The 26,999-nt window shown below is 41.3% G+C and overlaps 2 protein-coding genes across 2 annotated transcripts in view; one reads left to right on the forward strand and one right to left on the reverse strand.

Annotated features, from left to right (window-relative positions):
- Positions 1–26,999, forward strand: part of LOC108787094 (keratin, type I cytoskeletal 19-like) — a 56,180-nt gene that overhangs the window by 9,927 nt on the left and 19,254 nt on the right. The gene's annotated exons all lie outside the window — the stretch shown is intronic.
- LOC108787124 (keratin, type I cuticular Ha6-like) lies at positions 10,448–22,365 on the reverse strand. Its single transcript, XM_018556588.1, has 7 exons — positions 22,123–22,365; positions 20,721–20,803; positions 18,222–18,378; positions 17,693–17,854; positions 16,357–16,482; positions 15,529–15,745; positions 10,448–10,470 (listed from the first exon to the last, which is right to left on the reverse strand). The coding sequence occupies exons 1-7, from the start codon at positions 22,291–22,293 to the stop codon at positions 10,448–10,450; spliced, it is 939 nt and encodes a 312-aa protein (XP_018412090.1). The 5' UTR covers positions 22,294–22,365.

The following is a 26,999-nucleotide window of genomic DNA, read 5'->3' on the forward strand; positions in this document are numbered from 1 at the left end:
ATTGCTTCTAGGTGGTCACGTGTCACACAGGGTCCTATTTCTCCCATCTTTTTGTCTATAGATAGGCAGTCCTCAGTGATGCAAAAAGCAGTCTCTACAGCATTGTACTGTGAGTTCAGGGCACTGTGATGGCGCATGTGTCCATATCAGTCGGGGCTCTCATGAAGTGCGCTGAGTGTGTTACATAGTATTTGAGGTTGAATAAAGACATTAGTCCATCAAGTCCAACCTATGTTAATGCTAGTAGTAGATCTCATGGCTCAGTAGGGTCTTCATGGGACATGGCTAGGTGAGTATTGTAGTTAAAGCTGCTCTTTTATTAGGAAAAATGCTAACTAACCTATTTTTAAAAAAAATGGAATTGAGTTGGAGGTTATTTTCTGCATCTGTGCTTCTTCCTACAAGCATACAGTTATTATAATCATCAGTAAGTAAATATACTGAAAGGCTTGAATACATTACAATATGTTTATTTGTAATAACTGATAACCCTTGCTTCATTTTCAGAGTGAAGATCTGAAACGTGAACTTGAATCCAAATCTACGAAACAGCTCCCTTCCTTTCAGAGTGAGATCATAGAATTAAAGAGGACCGTTCATACCTTGGAAATAGATCTACAGAGCCAGTTGAGCATGGTACAAAAATGAACTTAGCCTAGTAATCATTGGTGGGACCTATTGTAGGAGATGTAAAATTAAGATAGAAAAGGAAATGTAGTGTTGTGTTCTATTTTCATTTGTTAAGAGCAGTACTCTAAAGGTTAACATTATATTGAAAGATTGTATTATATAAATTATACTGAAGTTTATTGTATTACAGCTGCTATTAAGCTTTATTCATAGCACCCCCACAGCTGAATAAGTGAAAGGACACACCCCCTTCCTGTCTCTAGGTCATATAGCTTTGTATGGAGTCTCAATTAGAGAGAAACAGACAAAAAGTGACCAGCATAGAAAGCTCAATATACAACCACAGAGTAATGGATGTGTCTAAATTAAATATTTATTTATAAAATATTTTTTTACACGTAACGAAAAGACATAAAGACTTTATAAACTTGCATAGAAAATGATTTTGACTTTATAAACTTGCAAACATTCTCTTTTCTTTTTTTTATTTAATAATAATAAAAAATTAAGATCAAAATCATTATGGATTTTTTTAACATTAAAATAAAAATATATTAAATGAAAGGTTAAAGGGTATATAAATCCAACCCTTTTGTATTTAATTTTAAGTGGAGAAAGAGTTAGAGCTGTTTGTCCTGTTAACAATTGTAACCGGGATTCAGAGGTTGGGAAATTGACTTCTCCAGAAGATGAATAGAGGGTACATCTTCCAATGGAGAGTTTTTTGTTTTGGTGACAACAGCCTTCAACAGAGACTGCAAGAAGTCATGTAGAAGGTTTCATGTTTTAGTTAGCTTTGGGAGAAACAGACAAATAGTCATCTAGGAAAATGATCTCTGATTGTTGCAGAGAAAAATAACTACAGGCAGTTCAATATTGGATTGGCATGTAACACTGGAGGCTTATCTGGGCAATGTCTATAAGGGAGCACCTGATGCTTTGGGTGTATGGGCAATGGGAATCAATGCAATACTAAGTTTCAGACTAACAGATTGTTTCCTTGATCATAGAAAATGGCCCAAGAAAGCACATTAACTGAAAAGAAAGCCAGCTACAGTTCCCAGTTATCAAAGCTACAGAATCTGATCAATCAAGTGGAAGGTAACCTGTCTCAGGTACGAGCCAAACAAGAGCACCAGAGTGAAGACTATAAGGCCCTCATGCATGTCGCAACACATTTGGAGAGAGAAATAGCTACATACCACCTCCTGCTTGAAGATAAAGATATGTGGTAAGTCACAAATGGAAAAACATACATTTTAATTATTGTGCATGCAACTTAAGAAACATGGATGTTTGACTAAAGTAAAATAGTCAAACAATAGTCAAAGAATCCTAGTAAAATACCAGCCAAAGTTCAATCCTACCTAACTGGCTGCTCTCATGTATACAGACCAATAAAGACCGAGGTGTATGTCTGGCTAGGTCTGCACAGAGTTGCAACAAGAAAGAAGACTGCAATACAGTACGCTTGTGCTGAGCTCTTCAGTAGGCTTCAAAAGTCCATTAAAGGGTCAAAATAGCAGTTAAGCTGAACTCCAGCCAAGTAGCTGAATGTACAGCTGTATGAGAGCTTTGTATTTCTGCCTCCTCCTCCTCCTCCTCCTCCTCCTCCTCCTCCTCCTCCTCCTCCTCCTCCTCCTCCTCCTCCTCCTCCTCCTCCTCCTCCTCCTCCTCCTCCTCCTCCTCCTCCTCCTCCTCCTCCTCCTCCTCCTCCTCCTCCTCCTCCTCCTCCTCCTCCTCCTCCTCCTCCTCCTCCTCCTCCTCCTCCTCCTCCTCCTCCTCCTCCTCCTCCTCCTCCTCCTCCTCCTCCTCCTCCTCCTCCTCCTCCTCCTCCTCCTCCTCCTCCTCCTCCTCCTCCTCCTCCTCCTCCTCCTCCTCCTCCTCCTCCTCCTCCTCCTCCTCCTCCTCCTCCTCCTCCTCCTCCTCCTCCTCCTCCTCCTCCTCCTCCTCCTCCTCCTCCTCCTCCTCCTCCTCCTCTTGATATTTACAAAGCTCTGCCACACAGCACAGCTCTGTCAGGACCAGATACCTGACTTTTCTCTACTGCAGTTAAGTAAGACTTACAGGTCTTGTCCCTCCCATAGCATGTGGATGAGAGAAGCAAAAGACTGATGAGCCCATCACCCTGTTCTCTCTTTCTATTAGTATGCGCCATGCACTGCAACACAGCTGACTGGCTCCTTGTGTTGCTTCCCCCAATCTGAACCCTGCTGTACAGGGACTGCAAGAGGCTGATAATACATCAAATTAGGTTACTAATATTCATTTAAAATTAAATTTAAGGAGGTGCCAATGAATGCAGTTACACTAATTTGTGTATAGTATATCTACCTGTGTTTCAGTTTAATATACCTGAAAAGAAACATGAAGGAGGAGAAAATAATTTGCAAACATTGATGTCTTTGATGCAGGTCCAGATTTAGCACTAGGCCCAGTAGACCTGTACCCAGAACTGAATTTACTCTCTCTGCTGCCCCAAGGCCAAGTTCCTCCATGTGCCCCTCTACCTGCCAAAAAGCCCCCCCCCCCCCCACATGGGGATGTTTTTTTTTCCCCATACTTTTTTTTCCCCCATCAGTTGACATACTTAGTTTTATATTGCAATAATATTCTAAACCAGGTTAGGATAAAATGTTTCATGTAATGGAAGCAATTCTAGAAAAGAGGCGATGCACTGAGGACTAAGTACTGTGATGAGCACCTGTCTGTCCATAGTATGTTTTTACATATGCATACTAGCTGCTTTACTTCAACTATCTTAAAATCATGGACTTCTTTTTTTCTTTTTGCAGTGCTCCAAGACCTATGTCACAGTTCTCAGAAGGTCAGTGAATAAAAATATATCTACATGACAATGAACTATAAAATATCACACAAGACATATTGAACTCTAACTAAATGATGTTGAGGGGCCAAATTATAATGGAAAGTGGATACTGCTATCCTCTTTCTCTTATACTCCACAGTATTGTTTTGATACTGCAGCCTGTATAACCATAACCAAGAATGTATACGTGTTAAAGTTAGGTAAACACTTTGTCATTTTTACAGCCCTGAGGCAGGGCGTATATTTTAGCCCTAGAAACGTGTTGGCTTTGTGTATGGTATTTTTAACAACTGAATAAACTTGTCTCTTGGCTTTTAATATCAGTCTTCAATCCTAGATCTACTCATTACTAGGGATGCACCGATACCAAGTACGGTACTCAGTACAAGTACAGATACTTTTCGAGCTCCTAGACTAGAGAAAAATTCAAAAGTTAGGAGGCAGCTGTCATTTGTAAGAAGCACACGGAGCTCCTGGGATGTGTACATCTCTGTTTTAATCTATGATTTTGTTTTTATAAATAAAGGGATGCCATTTTTGCAAGTACAAGTACTGATACTTGCCCGAGTACTTACAAGTACGAGTACTGATACATTTTTGTTTGTCATGTGACAGTTTTTCTAAAACAATACAGACTAATGATTTCAGGATAGTGCATCCCTACTCATGACAGGTATTAAATACTTCCTTTGTTCCCTATTGAGAGAGTTCCAATTACTTTCTGTTTTGCCTGACACCTAGACAGGAAGTGATAAGAAATTTGTAATATGTGGGCAACGATAACAGACAGTCAAACCAAACAAAATAAAATGTTTTGGCTGAAGTTTGCCTTGAAGCTTGAGTTGCATTATGTGGCATATGCGTGCCTCCATCTTGTCTTGATTTTACAGGAGAATTATGGAGAAAGTGAAATACACTGATCCCCATAATTAGAGCTGACATGTGACACTGAAGCTGTCACATGTCAGCTCTATTGATCGAGAACTGATCAATCACATATCTCTGATCGCTCAGTTCCTGATCTTCTCCCTGCAGAGAGCAATGGCTGTCAGTCACCACTCCCTGCAGTGATTTCCTCCCTCCCCTCTCTGTTCCTCAAGAGCAGACTAGAGGGACAGACGGGGGAAGAGGCAGGCTCAGCTGGCTCTGCCTCCAGAAAGCTCAGCTGTCAATCAGATAGTGGGGTGGATGCCAACAATATTGTAGGGATCCATCCCAGCTGCAGTGCGGCTCTGCGCTGTCAGCAGGCAATAGACGGCTATATGCTGAGTTTTGGGTCACAGCTCCTCCTGACCCTAAAGAGAACTGTGGAAGAAAACGATTGGCCCATAGCTCTCTTTTAAATGGTTAGTCCCTATTTTAAGACCTACGAAGAAACAAGTTTGGCATAATGTAGGTGTGATTTTGCCTAGCTATGAACAAATTGAATTCAACAACTTATAAAACAGTCATAAAGCATTCTCTCTTTTTACCATCTTTCTTAGGGTGTTCCAAACTCGTCAGAGTCGTCTCAATTACAGAAGAAGTTGAAAGCAGGAAAATCTTGTCACCAAGAGAAAACTGTTAGAAATTAGTGTGGTGGACCTGAGCTTTTGATCAGTTGTAACTCCTATGATCCTCATCTTACTGCATGATAGAAATCATGGTTTTGTAGATCACTAGATACTAGAGTCATTGGTCTCACTACTGGTTTAGCTTGCCTCATGCGTCAGTCTCCTAAGATGTAAGAGTTTGTTTCATCATAACTTACTTGAGGTGAGGTCAGCCTTTATAAAGCTATGAAGTCTCTCTTTGTAAGTCTTTATTAACTGTCAGATTGTAATCAATACACTTTAATGTAAGGGTGAGGCTAAGACATTAAACACATGATTAGATTAGGGGTTGGAGTTCAAAGATGACAATTATGTCATTGTAGCTTATACATCTATCACGTCATCTAAATTGCTGAACCTACAGATTTTCAGCATTATAAATCATAAATAAATATATTCTAAGACTTCACTGGAATACAGTCCCAGTCCTTTCATGTCAAAGAGATGGTGTCTGTAAAATTGTCCCACTGACCCACTGATACTCAGCCACTCCTTCCTCTACCTGAACTGATACCCAGTGCTTCCAGGTCTGGAAAACAATTACATCTTCCTGTGTAACAATGCTTGGGTCTTGCGGCGAAATGCTAGGTCACAGCACTGTCACATGACATATGTAGTGACGTTAGCGCTCCCTCTAAGTTCTGAAACCAGCCAACAAAATGTATTTTAAAGTAAGGAGTGGATCACTAGAAAGGAGAATATTAGTGGTTCGAGGGGGGCTTTTTACAGAAAATATCCCTTTCCCATGTATGACAGCAACATGTGTTACTTTTTTGGGTAGTGTTTTATCTAGATGTAATAATCCAAATATACTTTGTATGCCTGAAATAGATACATATAAAGAATAGCCAATCTCTATATAATAGTTCCAGGCATGGTATTGCATCTGATTTGGACAACCAATAAACATCACTACATCTTACCAACCCACTAAACAAAAAAGTAATACAAGTTACATGAAGGTGCTACAAGTAACATTTGGGCCAGTTCAAGGAAAAAGACTCATACATAAACAGAAATGAGGATACCGTATTTGACATTTCATCCCATTGCTTAGCTGCCATTTTAGGCAAAAGGAATCAGCAAAATTAAAGTTTGCCTTTTTCTGGTAAAGCAATAAGGGGGTTATTCACTTAAGAGCCAAAGGATTTAGCCGAACATTCATGCTTTGGCTGCAAAAAGCCCTTCGTAATTTTAAGGGGGACCCCAACACAGAACAGACAGAAAAAAAAACATGGGGTCTCCCCCTAAAATGTCATGCCAGACCATTATAGTGAACACTGGCCTGTCAGGGCAGGAAAGGTACCATTCCAGGCCACATGCCCTTGATATGCCCTAACATTGTCCCCCATGCCGATGAGGATAAGGGTCTCTTCCCCACAACCCTGGAATGGTGGTTCTGGTGACAATCTGCATCTGGGCACCCCCTTTTATAAAGGGGGCACCCAGATGTGACCCCCTTTGTGAATGAGTAAGGGGTAGTTGTTACCCCTTACTCATTCACCAAAGAGAAAAGTAAATAGTAAATAAAAACTTCCCACCGTGAAAAAGTTATTTACTTGAACAAAAAACAAGTCAGTTTTTGACAATTCCATTAATCTTTTAAAAAATCATCAGTCACGTAATCCAGGGTTGTAATCCATCGCCCATCATGTTGAATGGCCCCTGCCAACTCACTGAAATAAAAAATCCAGATGCAGATGAGCCCCCATGCCCGCAAACCCCCTCAACCACAGGGCCAGGGTTGTGCTGAAGAGGGCCTTGTCCTCATCAGCATGGGGACAAGGTGCTTTCCAAGGGGTCCTCCCCCAGGAAAAGCATCCTCCCAATGTCAAGGGCATGTGGCCTGGTAAAGTTGAGGGAGGGGGGGGGTTCGCTCACCCTTTCCTACCCTGCCAGACCAGTGCTCGGAATAAGGGTCTGGTATAGAGTTTTAAGGGGGACCCCATTTTTTTATCCCTTTTTTCTGGCGTTGGGGGTCCCTCTTAAAATTCCTACCAGACTTAAAGGGCCTGGTATGACTTTCTAGAGGAACCCCCGCACATTCTTGTTGACATTGGGTCAAGGGTCTGGTAGAAATTGGGAGAAGGGACCCCATGCTGTTTTTTTTTTTACAATGACAGTTTTCATTCTGTTCACTACCTCAGAATGACCGAGCCGAATGCTGAGCATTCGGCAGTTCACTCTCTGCTGTTAGCCTCTTTGAATATAGAGGTGAACAGCAGGGAAGGAACTGCCAAGCGTTCGCCTCAGTTGATCCAGATGTTGCATCGGCTGAGATAAAGCGGGACGAATGCCATCGATGTACGGCTAAAAGTAGCCCTACAGGGCTGCAGTGAATAGCCTAAGAGGCTTCTGCTGCCTTCCCTTCGGTTCGGTTATTCATTCTGCTGCCTTCAGCAGCTTAGTGACTAACCCTGTAAATGTTTGCTGGACAGGAAGTTTGCTGTTTAGGGATATTACTCCCCACAACACCAGCATCATTTTAAATAGTTTCCCATAATTTGTAGTTCTTACATAATGTAGGCCACCTGTGAATGTTATATTTACCACAATTTACAAATCTCATTGAACTCACTGGTGAAAATAATGGGAAGGATCTTTATTCTGGTGTGTTATTTTGTGAATGGAGCCTTTAAACTCTTACATAAACCAGTTCATGAATTTATGTTTAGTTGACTTTTAACCTTTCTACTTCCGTGTCATCATAATTTAACTTCTGCTTCAACATCACTAATAGATTTACCTTGAAGCTATCAGTTTCCGAATGGCACAGGATGTGTTAAGACTAAGAACAAAGGTGTGCAGTTTATATACCTGGATTTTTTATATACACCTACACCATGGTAAAAAGTTAGAATGATTTAAATTGCATATGAAATATTCAGATGTGAGCAAAGGAAAGCTAGACATTATGGTGCATTGCTTATCACTTTGCTTGAGCTTTGAGGTGGTCAAAGTCAGTGAGAAACCCATTGCTGAAGCAGATTAGAAAGGCAGCAGAAGTGAAGAGTTGGGGTAAGGGCATTACTGCAGAAGTCAATTATTTGAAAACCATTTTTATTCTGCTTAAAATTCATCATTCAGAAGATGATTATGAAACACTTTAAGGGCCCAGTCAGACCATATCCAGTACGTTCCAGCGCGGTCCAAGCTCGAAATGCACTGTATCGCATAGATCTCGCCATGCCGCAGTCTGGGGCTGAAGGGGGCGTGATGATGCCATTCATGTCAATGGCACCGCAGACACGCCTCCTCACCGGCACTGCGATCGTCTCCACCGGAACACAAGGTACTGGAATGCCCTCTGTTCCAGTGCAGTGGAATTGGAAAAAAATCCTGCATGCACAATTTTTTTTAAAGCCCAGCTACAGGTAAACCTTTTTTTTTCCTGTTACTTATTTCAACTGGTGTCTTTTATTATACCCATATTATTATAAAGTTTCCTTATCTTTTCACCCAAACCACCCAAATAGAAGTAACCATTTCCCTCCCTCTACGTTAGTAGGTCTCTAATAACCTAGATCTCACCGCCAAGGCAGTTGGCAATGTTTACATGGAGTACAAACTTCAATAGTAGTTGGTAGTAAGGATGTCCCGGTGCTGTTTTTTCCAAACCAAGTACAAGTACTTTCCCTCAGGTTCTCGCCAATAGCAATACTTTTTCTTAAAGGGACATATAAAACATTTTCTAAAACAATACAGACTGATGATTTTAGGGCAGTTTCTTTATAATTATGAAGAACTGTAACTCAATCTCTGGTTATTCAGCAATGGAGAATGGCAACCAGCAATCATGGATTGCTGAGATTTGTAGTCCTCCATGGCCGCTTGCCATTCCCTATTGCTGTATAATCATTGATCCCATCGATCCATGATTATACAGCATTTATACAGGGCTGTGTGCGGTCTCACTAGGGCTGTGTGCGGTCCCACCTGGACTGCGTGCAGGTCTCACCAGGGCTGCATGTGGGTACCGGGCGGTGCAGGTGGGTGGCGGGCTCTGCAGCCGTGTGCTGGGCTCTCCGGGCAGTGCGCGTGGGTGCCAAGCTCTGCGAGTGGGTGCCGGGCTCCAGGGCTGTACGGGCGGCATGGGGTTTTCCTTTGTTGTGCCTGTCTCAGACGGTGCAGGAAAGGAGGAGATGTGAGGTCGGGCAGGCACTGTTAAAGACAGCTGTCTGAGGTCCCCAGCAAGTGTGGGAACTCAGACAGCCGATCCTCTTTAAAAATTTAAAGGGCCGGTGTTGGCCATCAGTATCGGGACATCCCTAGTTGATACATATATAGGAGCTGATCTGTCTGCCAGCCAAACTGCACATGCACACATTGGGTGAGGAAGCCGGCAAGAGATGATAACATTACTACATGCCTCATATAGAGCTTTTAGGGGGAATGGTGAGCTACATCTACTTAAGGGGGGTTAGGGGAAAAGTGTAAGGAGATTTTAATTAAATATTTCCTTACCCTTTAAAGGACTTAAATAGACAGCACGCATAGGTGAGGGGGTATTGACATAGTTCTATTATTTATAAATTCTGTGCATTTGACTTAATGTATGCAGTATATCCATAGAGTGATGTATCTATTATAAGTAAATCTAATAAAATGAACTTTATTTCAAATGTCTCCAGATATCTAGTGATGTTTTATCCAGTATAAATGCAAGTAATGTGATATGCCTGTTCTTTGCCCATGCAGGGTAAAGTAAGAGGTTTGCTTAATTGTCCCCTTTTCTAGTGACACATACCTTACTTTGTCTCCCAACCCCTCTGTTTAACTGCAAGGAGTGAAGAATGTACTTAATACTTTAGGTTTGAAGGAGCACCAGCATACTTCCCAACTTTTTGAGATAAGAATGAGGAAAAGGTATGTGGGCAAAAGGACACACCCCTGCCACAATGCCAGTCATGCAGACCATGAAAAAACAATTAATTAAACCCACTATTATATTATGAAACATGCTCTTTAGCCCTTTAAAACATGCATGCACGTAAGACATGTAAGCCGTTATTTTGTTTTTCGGGATTCAGGTCCGAAAGTCAATTCTTTTCGGTATTCGGATTCATCCGAATCCCAATTTTTCATGGATTTCAGATGAGTTGAATAATATTTATAAACAAAAATATGTAGCAGAAAAGTGTCATTAAAAAGAAAAAAAGTGACATGTTTATTTTTTTCTTTTTAACTTTTGACAGTTCACAGAAAACAAAAAAAAAGTGTGAGGTCCCCCTTTTAGGTCTGATAGGAATTTTATGGGGACCCTAACACCAAAAAAACAGCATGGGGTTTGTTCCTGAAATCTCTTACCAGACCCTTAATTCGAGCTGCAGCCTGGCAGAGCAGGAAAGGGGGGACAAATGTGAGCCCCCCAGCACCATACCATGCCACATTCCCCTTAACATGGGGAGGGTACTTTGCCAAAAGGGGATCCCCTGGCAAAGCACCTTGTTCTCATGTTGATGAGGACAAGGGCTTTTTCCACTCAATCCTGGCACAGTGGTTGTCGGGTTCTGCGGGCAGGGGAGCTTATCTGACCCCGAAGCTAGGGTTGTGGCAAAGAGGCCCATCCTGATTGGGGCCCTTGTCCGCCTGGCAAAGCACCCTCCCCATGTTGAGGGCATGTGGTCTGGTATGGTGCAGGAGGGGGGCGCACCCCCCCCCCTTTCCTGCTCTTTCAGGCTGCTGCTTGGATCAGGGGTCTGGTAAAGGATTTTAGGGGGACTCCACACTTTTTTGTTGTATTTTTGGCATTGTTGTTTTCCCTAAAATTCCTTACCCTTCCTTGAATTAGGGAGGAGATGCCACACTGTTGTTTTTATATTTAACAGCATAAATTAATTCCCAATAACATTTGAAAAAAAAATTGGATGCATTTGGATTCATTTTTTTCTTCCATTCGGAAATTTCTGATTCGTCCGAATGTCCCAATATGCAGATATTCACCCAAATTTCAATTAGTAACTAAACGAATTGCACATGTCCAATGCAAATTAACTTTTTCTTATAAGGGTAGCTGCTCCTATCCTGTCCTAGAAGGTATTAAGGTACATCAGCCCTGACCATTAGTTGGGTTTGAACTTCTATTCATTAGGATATACAGAAAAGGTCTCCTCTTCCCAGTGCTTTTAGGAATTAAAAGTTGTAGAGGGGTTCCATCTTGCCTAATCATACCTCCTTCTAGGTCCAGATAGGAACATATATTGAAGATAGATGGTGTTCCATTTTTTTTTTTTAAGCATGTCAATTTTTATTATTAAGTAGCGATTAGTACAACATAAACAAGTGCATTCATCAGCAGATAACTCGAGTCAGGTACCAGTACGCAGACTGTACCTATATCAATTATAGATCAAAGCACATTAAGTGAAGTTTAAGATAAACCATAACAACATTCTATTGAGACTGTGTGAATATATGCCATCACCATATTATTTCACGTCTCTGGTGTTCCATTTATAGATAAGGAAAAAAAAGACTGATATTTAGGCACCAACTTACATATCAAAATCTTAAAAATCAATTTACATCAGCATTATCTGCAGGTCTAATAGGGTACGGTTTCCATCAGAAAGAGACAGCCTGAAGGCAAATGGCCTTGTACCCTCTTTGGAAACTCATCTGTAACCACAGTGTATAGTAAAATAGCCCCAATTCTAATTTCCCTTTGTAATAATGTTTTGATTGATTGCAATTGTTTTTTTCCTTTCTTTTTATAAAGATCCTCTTTACCATGCTGTATGAATTATACATTTTGCAGCAGTTTGCCCCAGTTGTTCACCCTAATCTTTCCCTGATGATGATCACAAGTTTACAGAAAGGTCATATAGGCTATGGAGGAGGTAGTAGCTGCCTCTTGTTTGATGGTGTCAGAAATGACTCTTTTTGATGTAACTCAAGGTGCCCAAAAGAATTACCATGCAAAAGGTCAGTAGTGTGGATCTTTTGGCGTCTACTGTTCTTAGAAGTTTTACCAAATGACTTCCTAAATGAATACAGGAACCACTGAGCATAGAGGAACCAGGGATTCGACACTCCCAGCAGTGTTGGTTTTTAAAGAGGCTCCAGTGGGCAATTTCTCTGCATAGGAGAGATGTTTGGCAGCACAAAATATAAGTATTTATTATCTTCTTTTGCAGGTTCAGCTTTTTTGGATACTTTGATTTTAGCAACAGAGTGCCTCATTGGTACATGTAATTGGGAAAAGGAAACTACTCTAATGTTATGTTATGTTACTAGTCATCTTTGATGTCTGCAAACCTCTGTTATTTCAGGATGCCTCCTTTGCACCTTAGGGGCTCCAGGCAGTCCCATCTAGTTACGACTACTTAAAAGTTCCACATAGACACCCTCCCAAGAGGGAATAGAGGCGCTTCTTGTATGTATAGCCAAAACTTTGTCAGTTTTGTTTAGAGTAGGAAAGAGTTCAAAACCCTTTTAGGTTATTTTTTTATGTCTGTGTCCTTCTGGGTAGAGTTCTCTTCACTTCTTGTCTTGGAAATGCAACAGGAAGTAAAAGGAAATCTCCCTAAAGATAAGGGAAGTTCCATCTTGGCCAGTTGTCCCCAGAGCATGCGTTTATGTTGAACATTTAACCCCTTGCTGTCATGGCAACTCTAAAATGTAGGATTTCCCCTTACTTTCTATCCGGTAACAACGGTCCCCAGGGCAAATAGAGGAGTGAATCTTCCCAGCAGGGAAATATGCAATAATAGAAACCTGATAGAGGTCCTAACCCCCAACAACTTTATCCAAAACTAAAAGAAAGAGGTTTTTGATACACTTTACGTGGTTGCTGAGATGCTTACATTGCATTGTGGGATGCAGTATCCAGGAAAAGCCCAGAAGCTGTTTTGAAAGAGTCAGGTTGCAATGCATACACTATACTATATTTGCTTTAAAAGGACATGTTAACTTTTATATAAACCAATGCTAACCCACCCTCCTTGCTCTCCTAAACTAAACTGTACTAACCCCTCATCCCAACTGCGTACTTACCCCCGAATTACAGCTTGCTCTGGTATTCTCCTCATTTGCAAGGAATTTATCTTCAGTGCTGGGTGCGCCTGTGCTCTGTTTATGAGTCCCTATAGACTTGAATGGAACTATGTACTGAGATTGAAGATTTTGGTATGTGGTCCCATTCAAAGTCTACACCAGAGCAGGCTACAGATCTGATACAGAGGTAAATAAGCAGCTTGGTTGAGGGTAAGGTCAGTGTAGTACCTCTTAGGAGGAATGGGGTCAGGGAGGGGGAGGGGGGTGGTACCACATCCCAATAATGAGCAGTTTTTCTACTGCTACATTTATATTAATGTGAATTTAAAAGGTAATATAAAGGTAAACACGCCTCATGCACATCTAGAACACTACGTGCGGTGTCAAAATGGGTAATTTGTAAGGCAAATGATCCATAAAGGAATTTGGAGATCACAGATTGTGAGGACAGGGAAGCGCAGTTCACATAAAGCTATAAAATAGACCATTTTGCATTTCTCCTTGTGTGTAAAAGTGAGCCTTATGGGACAAACATATTCATTTTCTGTTTAAGAAAGAATCGATTATTCAAGTGATTGAATCCCTGTAAGATGCTCTTCAAGAGACCATCAAAATGAATGTCAATCCAATGCCCAACAGAATACAACACTGAAAATAGACATCACATAATGTACTACCTTTTTTGCAAACATGGAATAAAATTGTTTCATATAGATGTGATGGATTTGATTTACTAAAGGGGTAGAGCATGTTATCGGGCCAAGGGGTAGGCAGAAGAGGCGGCTGCCTTGGGTGCTTCTGCAGGTAGGGGCAAAAAAGGGCAGTACCTGCAACCTATGCGGCTGAAGCAGTGCACAGCAAATGGGGATGGGGGAAGCACATTGGTCTTTTTGGCTTGGGTGCTAAATAACTTTCTATCTTCACTGACTAATTAAGCAGAGTAGGTTCTATCACAAAACATTTTTTATTTTTAGAAATATGCCACCCAACCAATTTGAAAATACAACTACTACATCAAATTCATTCACAGGACATACAAAAATAATTTAGAAAACTGACAACTGCTTTGCATGAGAAAGAAAAGATTTTATTGAAGTTATAGGCCCTTACAGTTATATAGAGAATGAACATAAAACACCCAGAAAGACGTGATTATTCATCAACTCAAGGTATAGTAATAACTAGGATGTGAATACTGGAGCTCTTCATATCCCAGAGTTCTTAGCACTTGGTGTGATGAGTGTGTTCGGGGGTGTGATGGATTTTCACAGAATGGTGGGACACTGCAACAAATACAAAATAAATACATCTTAGTAATAATGAAATAGCAATGTGAAAACTGAACCCAAGACCCCAATGCTGAATGGTTGTACTGATATCCACTCAGTCAATGATCACTATCTATTTATACCATTCCATTGCCTGCCAGGTACAAAGAACATATGTACAGCTTTGCAACCAATCCATTCTCTATACTTTTGCCATTCAATGAAAATGCACATCTTTGTCAGTGCAAGTATAAAGAATTTACATCAAATTAAATAAAGGGCAAATCTTTGATGGGCAAAGCAGAGTTGGGGAGCGCATACGGGTAGGGGCATTACTAGTGTTAGGCTGGCCATACACTGCTCTATTTTTCTTGTTCAACCCACGGGCTGAATAAAAAATAGGGCAGATTCCTCCATCGACACTTAGGAGTGTGTTAATCGAGGAATCCCACTGTTTGCATTGTATTCTGACAGCGGCCGTTGACAACCCGGGCAGAGTTGGCTCATTGCCGGCTCTGATTGTACGAAGATTTGCCGGCCAGCTCTTTCGATCAGCTGATTGAGATATGCCAACCGAAAGGGTGCTGACTGTGCAAACTTCAGGCGGTTCCTCAAAAACTCGCACAGTGAATGGACATTCTTAGTTACCTACACTCTAATATGCATCACAAATTTAAGGTCAAAAGAACCTCTGTGTCATTCATAGACTGTATTTCCAGTGTATGACCAACACAACATACCACAATGAATTCCAACACATTTACTGTATGTATGGATCCTTAGACTGCTGGAGCCTGAGGGAGAAAAGGCTGCAGGGACCAGTCTAATAGTCAGGGGGAACTGAGGATTGGGTGAGTATTTCTTCTTTATTTTAGCTCCCTAGACAAAATATGCACTTAACCCTTGCAGTGCAGAGGTAGCTCCCTACAAGGGTTAACTTTTCAAATTCCTGGAGTTCCTCTTTAAGTGTTGGATTGGATTATTCATTAGGTAAAACAGAAAGCTTTGCTAATTTTATTCAGTGGTACCTTCCTTGGCGCTTGAGTGGTGTCCAGAAACACTGAAAGAAAAAAAAAACATATGGGTCACACAGGATAAACGTTTAAACGGTTTGTATGATTGTTTCTGACTATATAAAGAAACCTAGGAAAAAGTAACATGCAATCTCAATTATGTAATGTGAATCCGAAAATGCTCCTCCTGACTTACTGGAAATCATGGCCGTCTAACAGTCGCTTGTAGGTTGCAATTTCCATTTCCAAATGAGTCTTTTGGTCCATCAGGATTTTGTACTCATGGTTCTGACGTTCTAGGTCTCCGCGGGTCTGTGCCAGCTCAGATTCTACATTATTGATCAGACATTGTAGCTGGGAAAGCTGTGCGCCAAAAGTGGCTTCTGTCTCAGCCAGAGTTCCTTCCAATGCCGATTTCTAAGATAAGGCAAAGACAGTATTAATGACGAAGAATTAAATATGAAGTGGCATTCCTAGCTCTACCAAGACATAATGTTGCCCTATGCATTTGAGAATTAGGGTTCCTTTTCCTATAGGCCCCACCCCATTTACCAAAGAATTATGTTTAGAAAACTAAAACTAAAATGTGCTCTAGGGAAACCGTATCTGGTTTGCTTTAAAGCCAAAGTGTAATTTTTAGAAATAAAACTAAAAATAAATCAGGGGTGACCATGTTTTATGTTACACCCTAAATATGCTGATAGAGAATAGCTGAGAGTCACGTGACTCCTCCCAACATACCATCTACCCTCCTCTACTTCTTGTGTTAGATTTACAACTAAATACTTTTGAAAATAAATCATACAAAAATAAAAAAGGAACAAATTTGTGAAATGGGGGTGGGGCATGGAGGGAACCAAAATGCTCCCTATTCCAGAGAAACAGGAGAAAAGAAAAAAGAATGAAGTGAAATGTGGCTTGGCGCTGTGCAATGTTAGACAGCTGCCCTACCCAATGACCATCAAGAGCCTTACAGTAAATGGGACTCTGGAAAGGTGTTCATGTTTTCTCTTGTAAGTATACCGTACCATGCTCATATGGCTTTGCAACTCAATCTCCAGGGTCTGGACACTACGTCTAAGCTCAATGACTTCAGTTTGGACAGACTGCAGCTGTTCAGATCCAGATGCCATTTCACGGTTCAACTCTTCAGTCTGAAAAATAAATAAAGAAATGAAATTCCACACATACATATGATTATCTGAAACCTGAATGCATATTTTAGCTGTGAACAAGTGAGGGTATTTTTACATTTACTTTTGATTTATTGGACACACCTTTTGATGTCCAGACATTGGGTATTGAAGATTTGTCTGACCTCATTGTGTTGGCAGACCTGCTGTGACTTTCTCACCAACACAGGTAATATTTAACTGTGGCAGTGGTAAGAAATGTACCTTTGTCTTGAGGAGAAAAGAATGTTTGCTCTTTGGCTGCAGATATTTTCCAACATTTTGTGTAGACCAAGCTTGTGGGACGTAAGATCAACCAAACGTTAAGTTTTGGGTAGGCAGTAATGGGCCTTCTATTGGCAGAAAGCTAAACCTTGCAGCTCAGCAGGTGATTTAAAACAGACATTGGTATAGTGATGTTAGGGGAAATATCTCCATAAGGTTCTCCAGAAGTTATAAAAAGCTGGCCGATGAGAAAACATTCGAGAAATCAAAAACCTTCTTCTGCTGATCCTCATCTATGCTTTGCAGATATTTCAGGTAAAAGAGGATTACTAAAGCCTGCCTATAGTCTTCCAATGGAAGACAGGAAACTAATGTGTGTAGGAAAAGGTCTTACAGTAGAACTAAAGTCAAACTATAAAATCACATAAATGAGGTAGGCTACTCATACCTGTAAGACCAGGGCTCTCTGTTTGTCTAAGCACCTTCTTTATTTAGTAAATATGGGTTAATCCTTAAAGTAGTACCATGAGTTGGACACTTGATTTGAAAGCATTACAATGCTCCTTCATCTGCAGTAAAACCACTGCAGACTTATGACCCTTACTTCTGCTGTAGCTGCTTAGATGTTGGTACCGTTGATAGCCCTATCAGTGAATAGCCATGTCTATCTTTGCTTACAGTCCATTTCTCTATCCGCAGGAGCTTATGGAAATAATATAACAATTGGTCAGTTCCTCCCATCCCCTCCAGCGCTTTCTAGCATGGTGCAGAAAAAATCCAGCTTCCCAACTGCATTTACCATTAAAAAAGATAAATGACATTTCATTTAACATGGCAACTTGCATTAAAAATTTTGAGAGAGGGAAACACTAGAAGGTTCAGATGGACTTTTTCAGACGTAGGCTTCTACATATGTTAGCTAGTTATTGTGTTACTTTGAATCAAAATGTAAAAAAAATTCAGTTACCCTTTGAAGGAACATGTTCTCGACATCTCTCATGTTCCTGTCCATCAGGTTCTCATATTGTTCTCGGATCTCAGACAAAGATTGGTTTAGATCAACTGATGGAGCGGCATCTACTTCCACATTGACCCTTGCACCCAGCTGAGCACGGAGAGAGTTGACCTCCTGTACAAAAAATAGCAATTATGGGAATATCAGAACAAAAGATTATCACCTAAGAATTCAACCTCAACAAGAGTCCCAAAATTCCTGCTCTGGTGACAACTCAAAATTTTAGATTGTCACTTTCTTCCAGTCTAGGTGATAGTTGGGTGATTCTCTCCAATAGGGATACATACAAAAATAATCAAGAACTAAAAAATACATTTACGTTTTGATGTTCTTTAATGCTGTAAATCCCCCACCCACTGGGGCAGACTGATCTGAATGGTCAAAGTTTAAAGTTCACTGAAAAGCAAGTCAGGATATGTTGACTACAATTACACTAATTAACTACTAATAATACTGGCTTCTGCTTCTAAAGAGCACGTACCTCCTCATGGTTCCTCTTCATCTGCAGAAGTTCTTCCTGGAGGCTCTGGACTTGACTCTCCAGGTCACATCTCTCCCGGTTAAGCTCTTCCAATACCCGGCGTAGACCATTTACATCAGATTCAACACTGCTCCTCAGCCTCATCTCCATTTCATACCTTGCAGGAATAGAAAAATTAAGAAATGTATTTTGGAAGACATTCTGTAAAATGAGCTGATGCTGTAAGATCTTAGTAAACGTAAAAAAAAACAAGTTGTATCTTGACTTTCTAAAAGCAAAAGGGCAAAGCAAAGGTTTTTACTTTAATATGGGCCCCAGAAACTTATGCTCATTTACACTTTACTCCCACAGAGAGAAATACCTTGAGAAGTAGCTTGTACTTCCAGGTATGGGAAGGCATATGGCTCTTTCCTGCTTCTCACATGTGAAAGTGCTGGTACTTGGTGATTGGCTGCTCAGGTACTTAGCACTGTCACATGTGGGAGGGAAGATAGTCTTAAGTTCTGTGTGGGCTTCATGTGATGACTTATGAAGCTTACTAACCTTCTTTGCTCTAGAGCTGCATGGGTCCTGGGAGCCCCAAAACCTGGGGTTTTAAATATGCAAATATCAACTTCAGGCTCTCAAGTTAGAGCTCTAACATGCAACTTTTGCCATGCAGGTCTCTCTACTGACCAAAAAGTGATGGCACGTAGGCATATGGGATCATCAAAATGTTCTAAATAATAAACAAACACAGGTAAATAAATGCTTTGGTGTCCTAATTTTTTTGTATATTAGTTTAAACAGCTGTGAGATACGACATAGTGGCACAGCAGGGACTTGCAGTCAGGGGAGGCAGGTGAGGCAGAGCCTCACCTAGTATTATGGAGGAAAAAGCTGTCAGCTTCAAGTCTGAAGCTGACAACTTTTTCCCCATTCAGATTGGCTTGTTACAGGTTACACAGCAGGGAAAGCCTCCCCGCTGTGTAACCTGTCATGGATGGAGCACTGCCTGTTAATTACAGGCAGCACTGCATCTGGCTTTTGACAGGTAGCTAGGTTACACAGCAGCGTGTTCCCCCACTGCTTGTGTAACCTAACTAATGAGGCAAGAGCTGTCACAGCCTCTACTTTAAGTTAGAGGCGTGAGCTCTGTGGATGTCTTGGACCAATGGCAAAGCGTCATTGGTCCAAGCTGTCCAATCAAAAAAACAAAAACACTGAGGCCATCGATCTCAATGCCTCAGCAGGGACGAGCAAGTGAGGGACAGGGAGGCTCCTCCCTGTCTCCTCCCTTCCTCCTCCCTCCCTCCTTCAGACTAGCTTGGGGACCGGGTTGGGGCGGTGCTTCAGCGGACGAGGATGATGCTTCATTGGGCTGGAGGCAGGGCTTCATCAGACAGGGCGGGACGTGCTGGGGGTGAGGCTGGGGAATGGCACAGTGGTAGTGGTTAGCACCTATGCCCTGCAGCACTGAGGTCCTTGGTTTGAAACTCAGCCAGGACACTATCTGCATGGAGTTGGTTTGTTCTCCCTGTGTTTGCATGGGTTTCTTCCCACTTCAAAGATATGCTGATCGGTTATTTGGCTCCTGTCTAAATTGGCCATAATAGCTGTGTACAAATTGGCTATGCGGAAGTGTTATCACATACTGAATGCTGACCCCAAGCTGAACAATTGAGGGGGATTGAGGAAAGATCTACCATGTAAAAAAAAAACCCAAACAAGAAAGTTCTATGGAAAAGGCTTTTAAGTGTATCAGACATGGTGCGCAGGGAGCTGGCCCACAGAATCTCAGAGAGTCGAATATGAAGGAATGGATATATACACTGAGTGGCCAGATTATTATGACCAACTGACGTTTGTAGGCAAATTAGCTATAATTAGCTATAATTTCGTGCTGAAGTTGCTAGAGGGCCAGACCATTATAAATAGGGAAGCAGGTTGTTTACCACGGCAGTAGAAGTGATTTTTTTGAAGATCATGAAGATCATTTTGAAGATATGGGTAAACAACGCGATTTAACAGCCTTTGAACGTGGGATGATTGTTGGCGCTTGGAGCCATGGAGCGAGTATCAGCAAAACAGCAGAATTTGTTAAATGTTCAAGAGCAGCTGTTGTTAAAGTGTTTAAAGACTGGTCAGCCGAAAATCTGGGTCTGAACGTGCGAATAGTGGCCATCAGCGACTAGTCAATGTTAGGGCAGAACGGAGAGTGGCAAGACTGGTACAAGACAACAGAAGGGAAACAGTGCAGTGTCAGATTCCTCGCATCACCTTTCTACATCTTGTGGAGTCACGAGGCGGCCCAACGAAGTCATCTCATGGAGTCGTCTCGTGGCCCAACGAAGTACTGATGGGGTGGTCATAATAATCTGGCCACTCAGTGTATATCCATACAAGATACAGATTTGCTTTGAAATTTGCATTTTATGTGGATATTAAAGAGTTTCTTGAAACGTGATATTTAAGTTTCCTCTATATTATTTTATTATAAATAATAGTATGATGTCATACTTGTTCTTGAAGTCATCTGAAGCCAGTCGGGCATTGTCTATCTGCAGCACAATCCTTGCATTTTCAGTGGAGGCAGAAGATATCTAAAACACAAAGGAATCATCTAGTTAGTGATATAAAAATATATGTTTTCAAGGTCAGTCTATCAATTCATCTGTCTTTCTGTTTATCTATCTATCTATAAAGCAAAATTGTTCTAATGTGTCTTGGGCTTCCATTGAAACTTCTCCTTAGGAGGACACACTAATAATAACAAATGGAGCTTCCTAGGATGCAACAGTATTGACCTCCAAACCAGATCAACATTACTCGATTCAAATAACTATAAAAATGAATGGATATTATATTATGGGTATTGATTTGCAGTGCTTAAGAAGCCATTTTAGTTGTTTTCAGTAAAGCCTAAAAGCTTGTCTACAGCTTATATACTTTCTGTATACAGTTGCAGATATACACGCATACCAACAGTAGTGGACAAAGCCACCAAAGGGACACTGTGCAAGAACAGTTTTTGGACCCCCCAATTAAACACCTGCCTTTGTACACACATAGTCACTGTGGATAGATAGATAGATAGATAGATAGATAGATAGATAGATAGATAGATAGATAGATAGATAGATAGATAGATAGATAGATAGATAGATAGATAGATAGATAAATAGATAGAGAGATAGATAGATAGATAGATAGATAGATAGATAGATAGATAGATAGTCACTGTGGATGGATAGATAGATAGATAGATAGATAGATAGATAGATAGATAGATAGTTCAGGTTATTCTGAACCTGATGGAACATAATGTTTAACTGAGGTCATACAGAGAATGTTACCTTCACGTCTATTCCAAATAGTGTCAAGCAGAAATTGAGAAGCATTCTGCATGAGTCAATGCTGGTAAGACACAGAGTGGAGATGCTCACTGTCGAACCCCACCTGGACATTACTTTTTGAAAACTTGGAGCACAGTTGGAGAATCACGGAGAATGCATGCCGCTGCCCCCTTGCCCTAGAAGGGAACAGTGTTAATGTCTACATGGTAGTGGGCGTGGTCTCCAGCACCCGGCCCATATATACTAAGGTTAAAAAGGCACTCTAAGTCTCAGAAGGTCCTCTAAGGTCCCAGAAGCATAGGCTGGACAAGTAGTTTGGGAACCCATGCACACTAATATATTTTTTTCTATTAATGCCGTCATTTTTTAAAATGTTATTTAGTATCAGCTTACTAAAAAAGGTATGCAACAAAAAATATGTTCTAAAACAGTTTCTGCTTGCTGAATTCTTGGTGTGGTTTTCAAAAAGTGCATCTCTTATGGAAATAAATGTTGTCCCATGTAAACTGCATCAAAAACACACTCCAGCAAATATAGCACATATGTGTGACTGGGTCCTTACTTACCTGGCTTTGAAGCTCCTGAATGGTCCTAAAGAAGCCACTGGAATCGGGAAAAGTGCTGGGCTGGTTCCTTTCATACCACTCTCGAATATTCCTCTCTAGTTGGGCATTTTCCTGCTCCAGGGAACGAACCTTCTCCAGGTAGGTAGCCAAACGGTTATTTAGATGTTGCATTGTTTCTTTTTCATTTACAGCAAAAAGACCATCGGCCTTCCAACCACCGTGACCCCCAAAGCTGCTATGATGGCCGCTGTGACTGTGGCCACTTCCAAAGCCAAAACCATGACCAATAGAAGTATGTTTGGAAACAGAGATCCCTTTTCCTCCAGAGCCTCCATGAACACTTGGAGTTCTGTAGTGACCTCCATGATGAGACAAGTGGGAGCTTACATGATGCCCTTTATGGAATCCTCCATGAAGGGAAGAATGAGTTGTTCCATGATGGCAAATTTTATGAGAATCCCCATGATGGATCTTGTGATGTAAAGTTGAGATATGGCTAGAAATGTTGTGACTGGTTCCCTTAATAGATCCAGTTGAAGCATGGGTTGACTTGATACAGTGGCTCATGATGATCCTGTAAGAATCACACTACACTGTAGCTTCTCCAGGAGGTCTGGTAGAATTGCTAACATTCATGTGCCTTATTTTATACAAAAGGAAGGGGGGCGTTAAAAAAGCTAAAAGATTTTATGAGGAATTCACATACATCCCATTGTGTTTCATTTAGTGGTTGATGTAACCTGTATAAAGAGACATTTGTGTGATTACCTGAAAATGATCACAGCATGCTAGAAGCTGTGACAAGTTTATTGTCATGTTGTACAACACTGCAATATGTACCACACCTATGGAACTAACACAAAGAGACTGAAAGTCATAATTATGCGTACATGAAAGACAGTTAAATGGTTATGATATGCCCATATGAGACTGCAAATCATGGTGATCACTGGGAGTTTTTGTGCAAATTTATTTGCAAACATGCCTCTCTTGCAGGGCCAGATTAAGAGCATCATGGGCCTGGTGCTGAGAATTTCGGTGGGCCTTTTTATGAAAATGTCTCTCTACAGCTTAGAGTCAGTGGTGGAGTGTCGGGGCCCGGCTGCAGCTGTAAGCCTGGTAGATCTGCCACTGACTCCAAGTTTTAGAGAGACTACAAATCTCAGCAATACATTATACAGCAATGCAGAATACCATCAGCTATAGAGGACTACAAATTCCAGCAAAAAATTATACATCAATGCAGAATAATACCATCAACTATAGAGGACTTCAAATCGCAGCAATACATTATAAAGCAATGCCGAATGGCACTGCTTATGGAGTACTACAAATCCCAGCAATACATTATACAGCAATACAGAATACTTTGAAGCTACATACTCTGTGTTGCTCTGGGTTTATGGCCTGATGTCTCCAGGGTCTCAGGGGGGCTGTGTGGCGTTTCAGGGGGGGCTGTGGAGGTTCTCAGGAGGCTGTTCAGACTCTAAGGTGGCCAGTGCAGGCTCTCAGGGGGCCAGTGCGGGCTCACTGGGAGTCAGTGCAGCTCTCAGGTGGTCAGTGAGGCTCTCAGGTGGCAAGTGCGGGCTCTCAGGGGGCAAGTGCAGCTCTCTGGCAATCAGTGTGGCTCTCAGGTGGGCGTGACAGAATCTTGGTGGTCAGTGCTGGTCATTGCGGGCTCCAGGTGGTCAGTTCAGGCTCTTGGTGGTCAGTGCAGGCTCTTGGTGGTCAGTGAGAGCTCAAGGTGGTCAGTGTGGGCTCAAAGTGGTCAGTGCTGGCTCCAGGTGGTCAGTATGAGCTCTCAGGTGGTCAGTGCAGGCTCCAGGTAGTCAGTGCGGGCTCCGGGTGGTCAATGTGTGCTCTAGGTGGTTAGTGCGTGCTCTAGGTGGTCAGTGCGTGCTCTAGGTGGTCAGTGCGTGCTCTAGGTGGTCAGTGCGTGCTCGAAGTGGTCAGTGCGTGCTCGAGGTGGTCAGTGCGTGCTCGAGGTGGTCAGTGCAGGTTTTAGGTGGTCAGTGCTAATCCGGCCCTGCTCTCTTGCCAAAAGATGCCACCAAGCTCCTAGCTCTGCACATTAGCTTCAGCTGGACAGAGAGAAAGAGATACATTTTATGATATAAAAAAAGTGAAAGAAATGCAATAATAATGTTGTGTGCAAAATTACTAATGTAAAAAATGTTAATCTTTTTATCTTTATTGCTTTCAGGTTAATCATACCTGTTGATCCTTCCAACAATGTGTATCCATTCACTTTTTTGCTAGGTTGAAAACATTTATTGATTCGGCTGCAGAGTTGTCCCCCTTTACTCTCCACTCTCAACCTGGACTACATGCAGTCATGTCAATGCACAATATACTGCCATGTTCCGCCAAATTCACTAGACTAAAAGTGGGATGTTCAAATGTCACTGGAGAGTGCAAATACTGAAAAGATCTTCATACAAATTGTCTACAGGATGTGCACAGCGCAGGGAAAGAAAACATAAGCAAAGTTCCCTTTGCTCTATAAAACAAGCAGGGTTCATTATGTTTATGACCCCTGTTGGTTGTACCCTTTCTCTAACCCAATATCCCTCCAAGCACACCCCTTGACACACGGATTGTCCCATTCTTTTCTGGTAAACTCTGAATACATACCCATCTGATACCGATGGTAAAGCAATGTTTGTCTTCCTTCTCTTACTTTCTGTATCAACAAACAAATTGGGTTGTTGAGATGTTTGCTATTTTTACGTTGGATCCCATAGTATGATACCATTGTCCATGTATGTCATTCACATGTATTAGGCCTAAACCATGCTACTGTGAAATTTCAATAAATACTACATGCAAAAAAAACAAAAACAAGCAGGATTATTCACAGAGGAGCCCAAGGATCCAGCCGTTGCTTCAGCTCTCTTCGGCCTGTACAGCTCCCGAAGGCATTTGCTTCAGCTCAGCCGATCTCACGGCTGACTCCACCCAGTTGTAATGACAGATCAGATTAACGTTGACAGCGGAGGTACCGAGCAGAATAGCATAGCCGAATACTGCTCGAATATCGAATACTGTGAATAGGGGCGAACGGCAGCAAATGAGCTGCCGGAGCTTTGGCTCAGCTGATCCAGATGTTGGATCGGCTGAGTCGAAGTCCTTCTGCACTTCAGTTCAGCCAAACATGCAGAGCAGCCGAAGGCAGCCGATTTACGTCTCACTTCACTTCGGCTGGGCTGTTCACTCGGCTGCCTTTGGCAGCTTTGTGAATAACCTCCAAGGTATCATTTGTGAAGTTAATTTCTACTTTATGCAGAACAGCAAACATTTCTATTTCATCATTGGACATGGTGCATCAAACAGGCCCAGCCTGGCACTACGGAAACTTAGGAACAGTTTGGTATGCCTGAGGTTTTCTGTAGGCTGCTCCTTTTGGCTTCTCTTACTCACTGTATCATATCCTGGTCAAAACTGCATATGCTAGAGGAGAAAAGAAAAGAGAAGGGCGCCCACCCTAGTGTAGATGGTTTTTAATAATGTGAGCTAAAGTACAAGGTAAAAACATACTCACAAAGGAGAATCAGTAAAATCATATGAGATGAGCCAGAACGATATCTGAATATCAGCTGCACAGATGCCTCTGTATCAACACAGGCATCTGTACTTTAGCTCATATTATTAAAAACCATCTACACTAGGGTGGGCGCCCTTCTCTTTCCTTTTCTCCCATAGTATTGCAGCTTCCCAGGCTGAAGTGGGGCAGCACCCCTAGTTATCCTCGCTTGCACTTTATTTTCATCTGTTGGTCATTATTCGCACTTTGGATTTTTTTCTTACTGATTGCATATGCTAGAGCTTCATAGCAAAAACATTATGGTGTGGAGGGCTCACCAAATTCCATCTGAAAGACCCTTCGCTGGCACGTGGGCCATACTGAACGTTGAAATGACCCTACAGCAATTTAATTATTTATTCAACAAACTCATAAAGGATTCTAAACTATATATACACAAAGCTGTTTGACAAGTGTTGCTGCCTGAACACATTGTCCGGTGGTACTGGGTCTCCTTTGCTGCTGGGCCCCATTCCAAAGCCTTGTCTTGTACAGCAGTTTAGCTTTCTTCATTTTTTTTTATTGTAACATAGAAAGACTAAAAAAAACAGTTTTTTTATTTTCATTTTGTTTTCCTGAACTTTTATGTTGAAATTAATATAAGAAGTATACCGATCCAAATATCTATCTACAGGTGAAACTCAAATAATTAGAATATCGTGCAAAGTTCATTTATTTCACTAATGCAACTTAAAAGGTGAAACTAATATATGAGATAGACTCATTACATGCAAAGCAAGATAATTCAAGCCGTGATTTGTCATAATTGTGATGATTATGGCTTACAGCTCATGAAAACCCCAAGAACCCCAAATCCACAACCTCAAAAACTTAGATTATTACATGCAATCAATAAAACAAGGATTGTACATAGAATAATATCAGAGCTCTGAAAAGTACAAGCATGCATATGTACTCAGTACTTGGTTTGGGCCCCTTTTGCAGCACTTACTGCAATTACTTTTGCACGATATTCTAATTATTCGAGTTTCACCTGTATCTATCTATCTATCTATCTATCTGTCTATCTATCTATCTATCTATCTATCTATCTATCTATCTATCTATCTATCTATCTATCTATCTATCTTTCTATCTATCTATCTATCTATCTATCTATCTATCTATCTATCTATCTATCTATCTATCTATCTAATTAAATAATTATGTTATCCTCTTATATAAATAAAATCACTTATAGAAATAAAATACACAATTCAGCACATTGCAGTAGACAAAGGAACTTTATTATGTTTTCTGTAGAAAGAAGCACCACATGCAGTACAGTGAATAT

Source organism: Nanorana parkeri, unplaced genomic scaffold (assembly GCF_000935625.1).
Source record: "Nanorana parkeri isolate BGI_ZX_2015 unplaced genomic scaffold, ASM93562v1 scaffold242, whole genome shotgun sequence".
NCBI lineage: Eukaryota > Metazoa > Chordata > Amphibia > Anura > Dicroglossidae > Nanorana > Nanorana parkeri.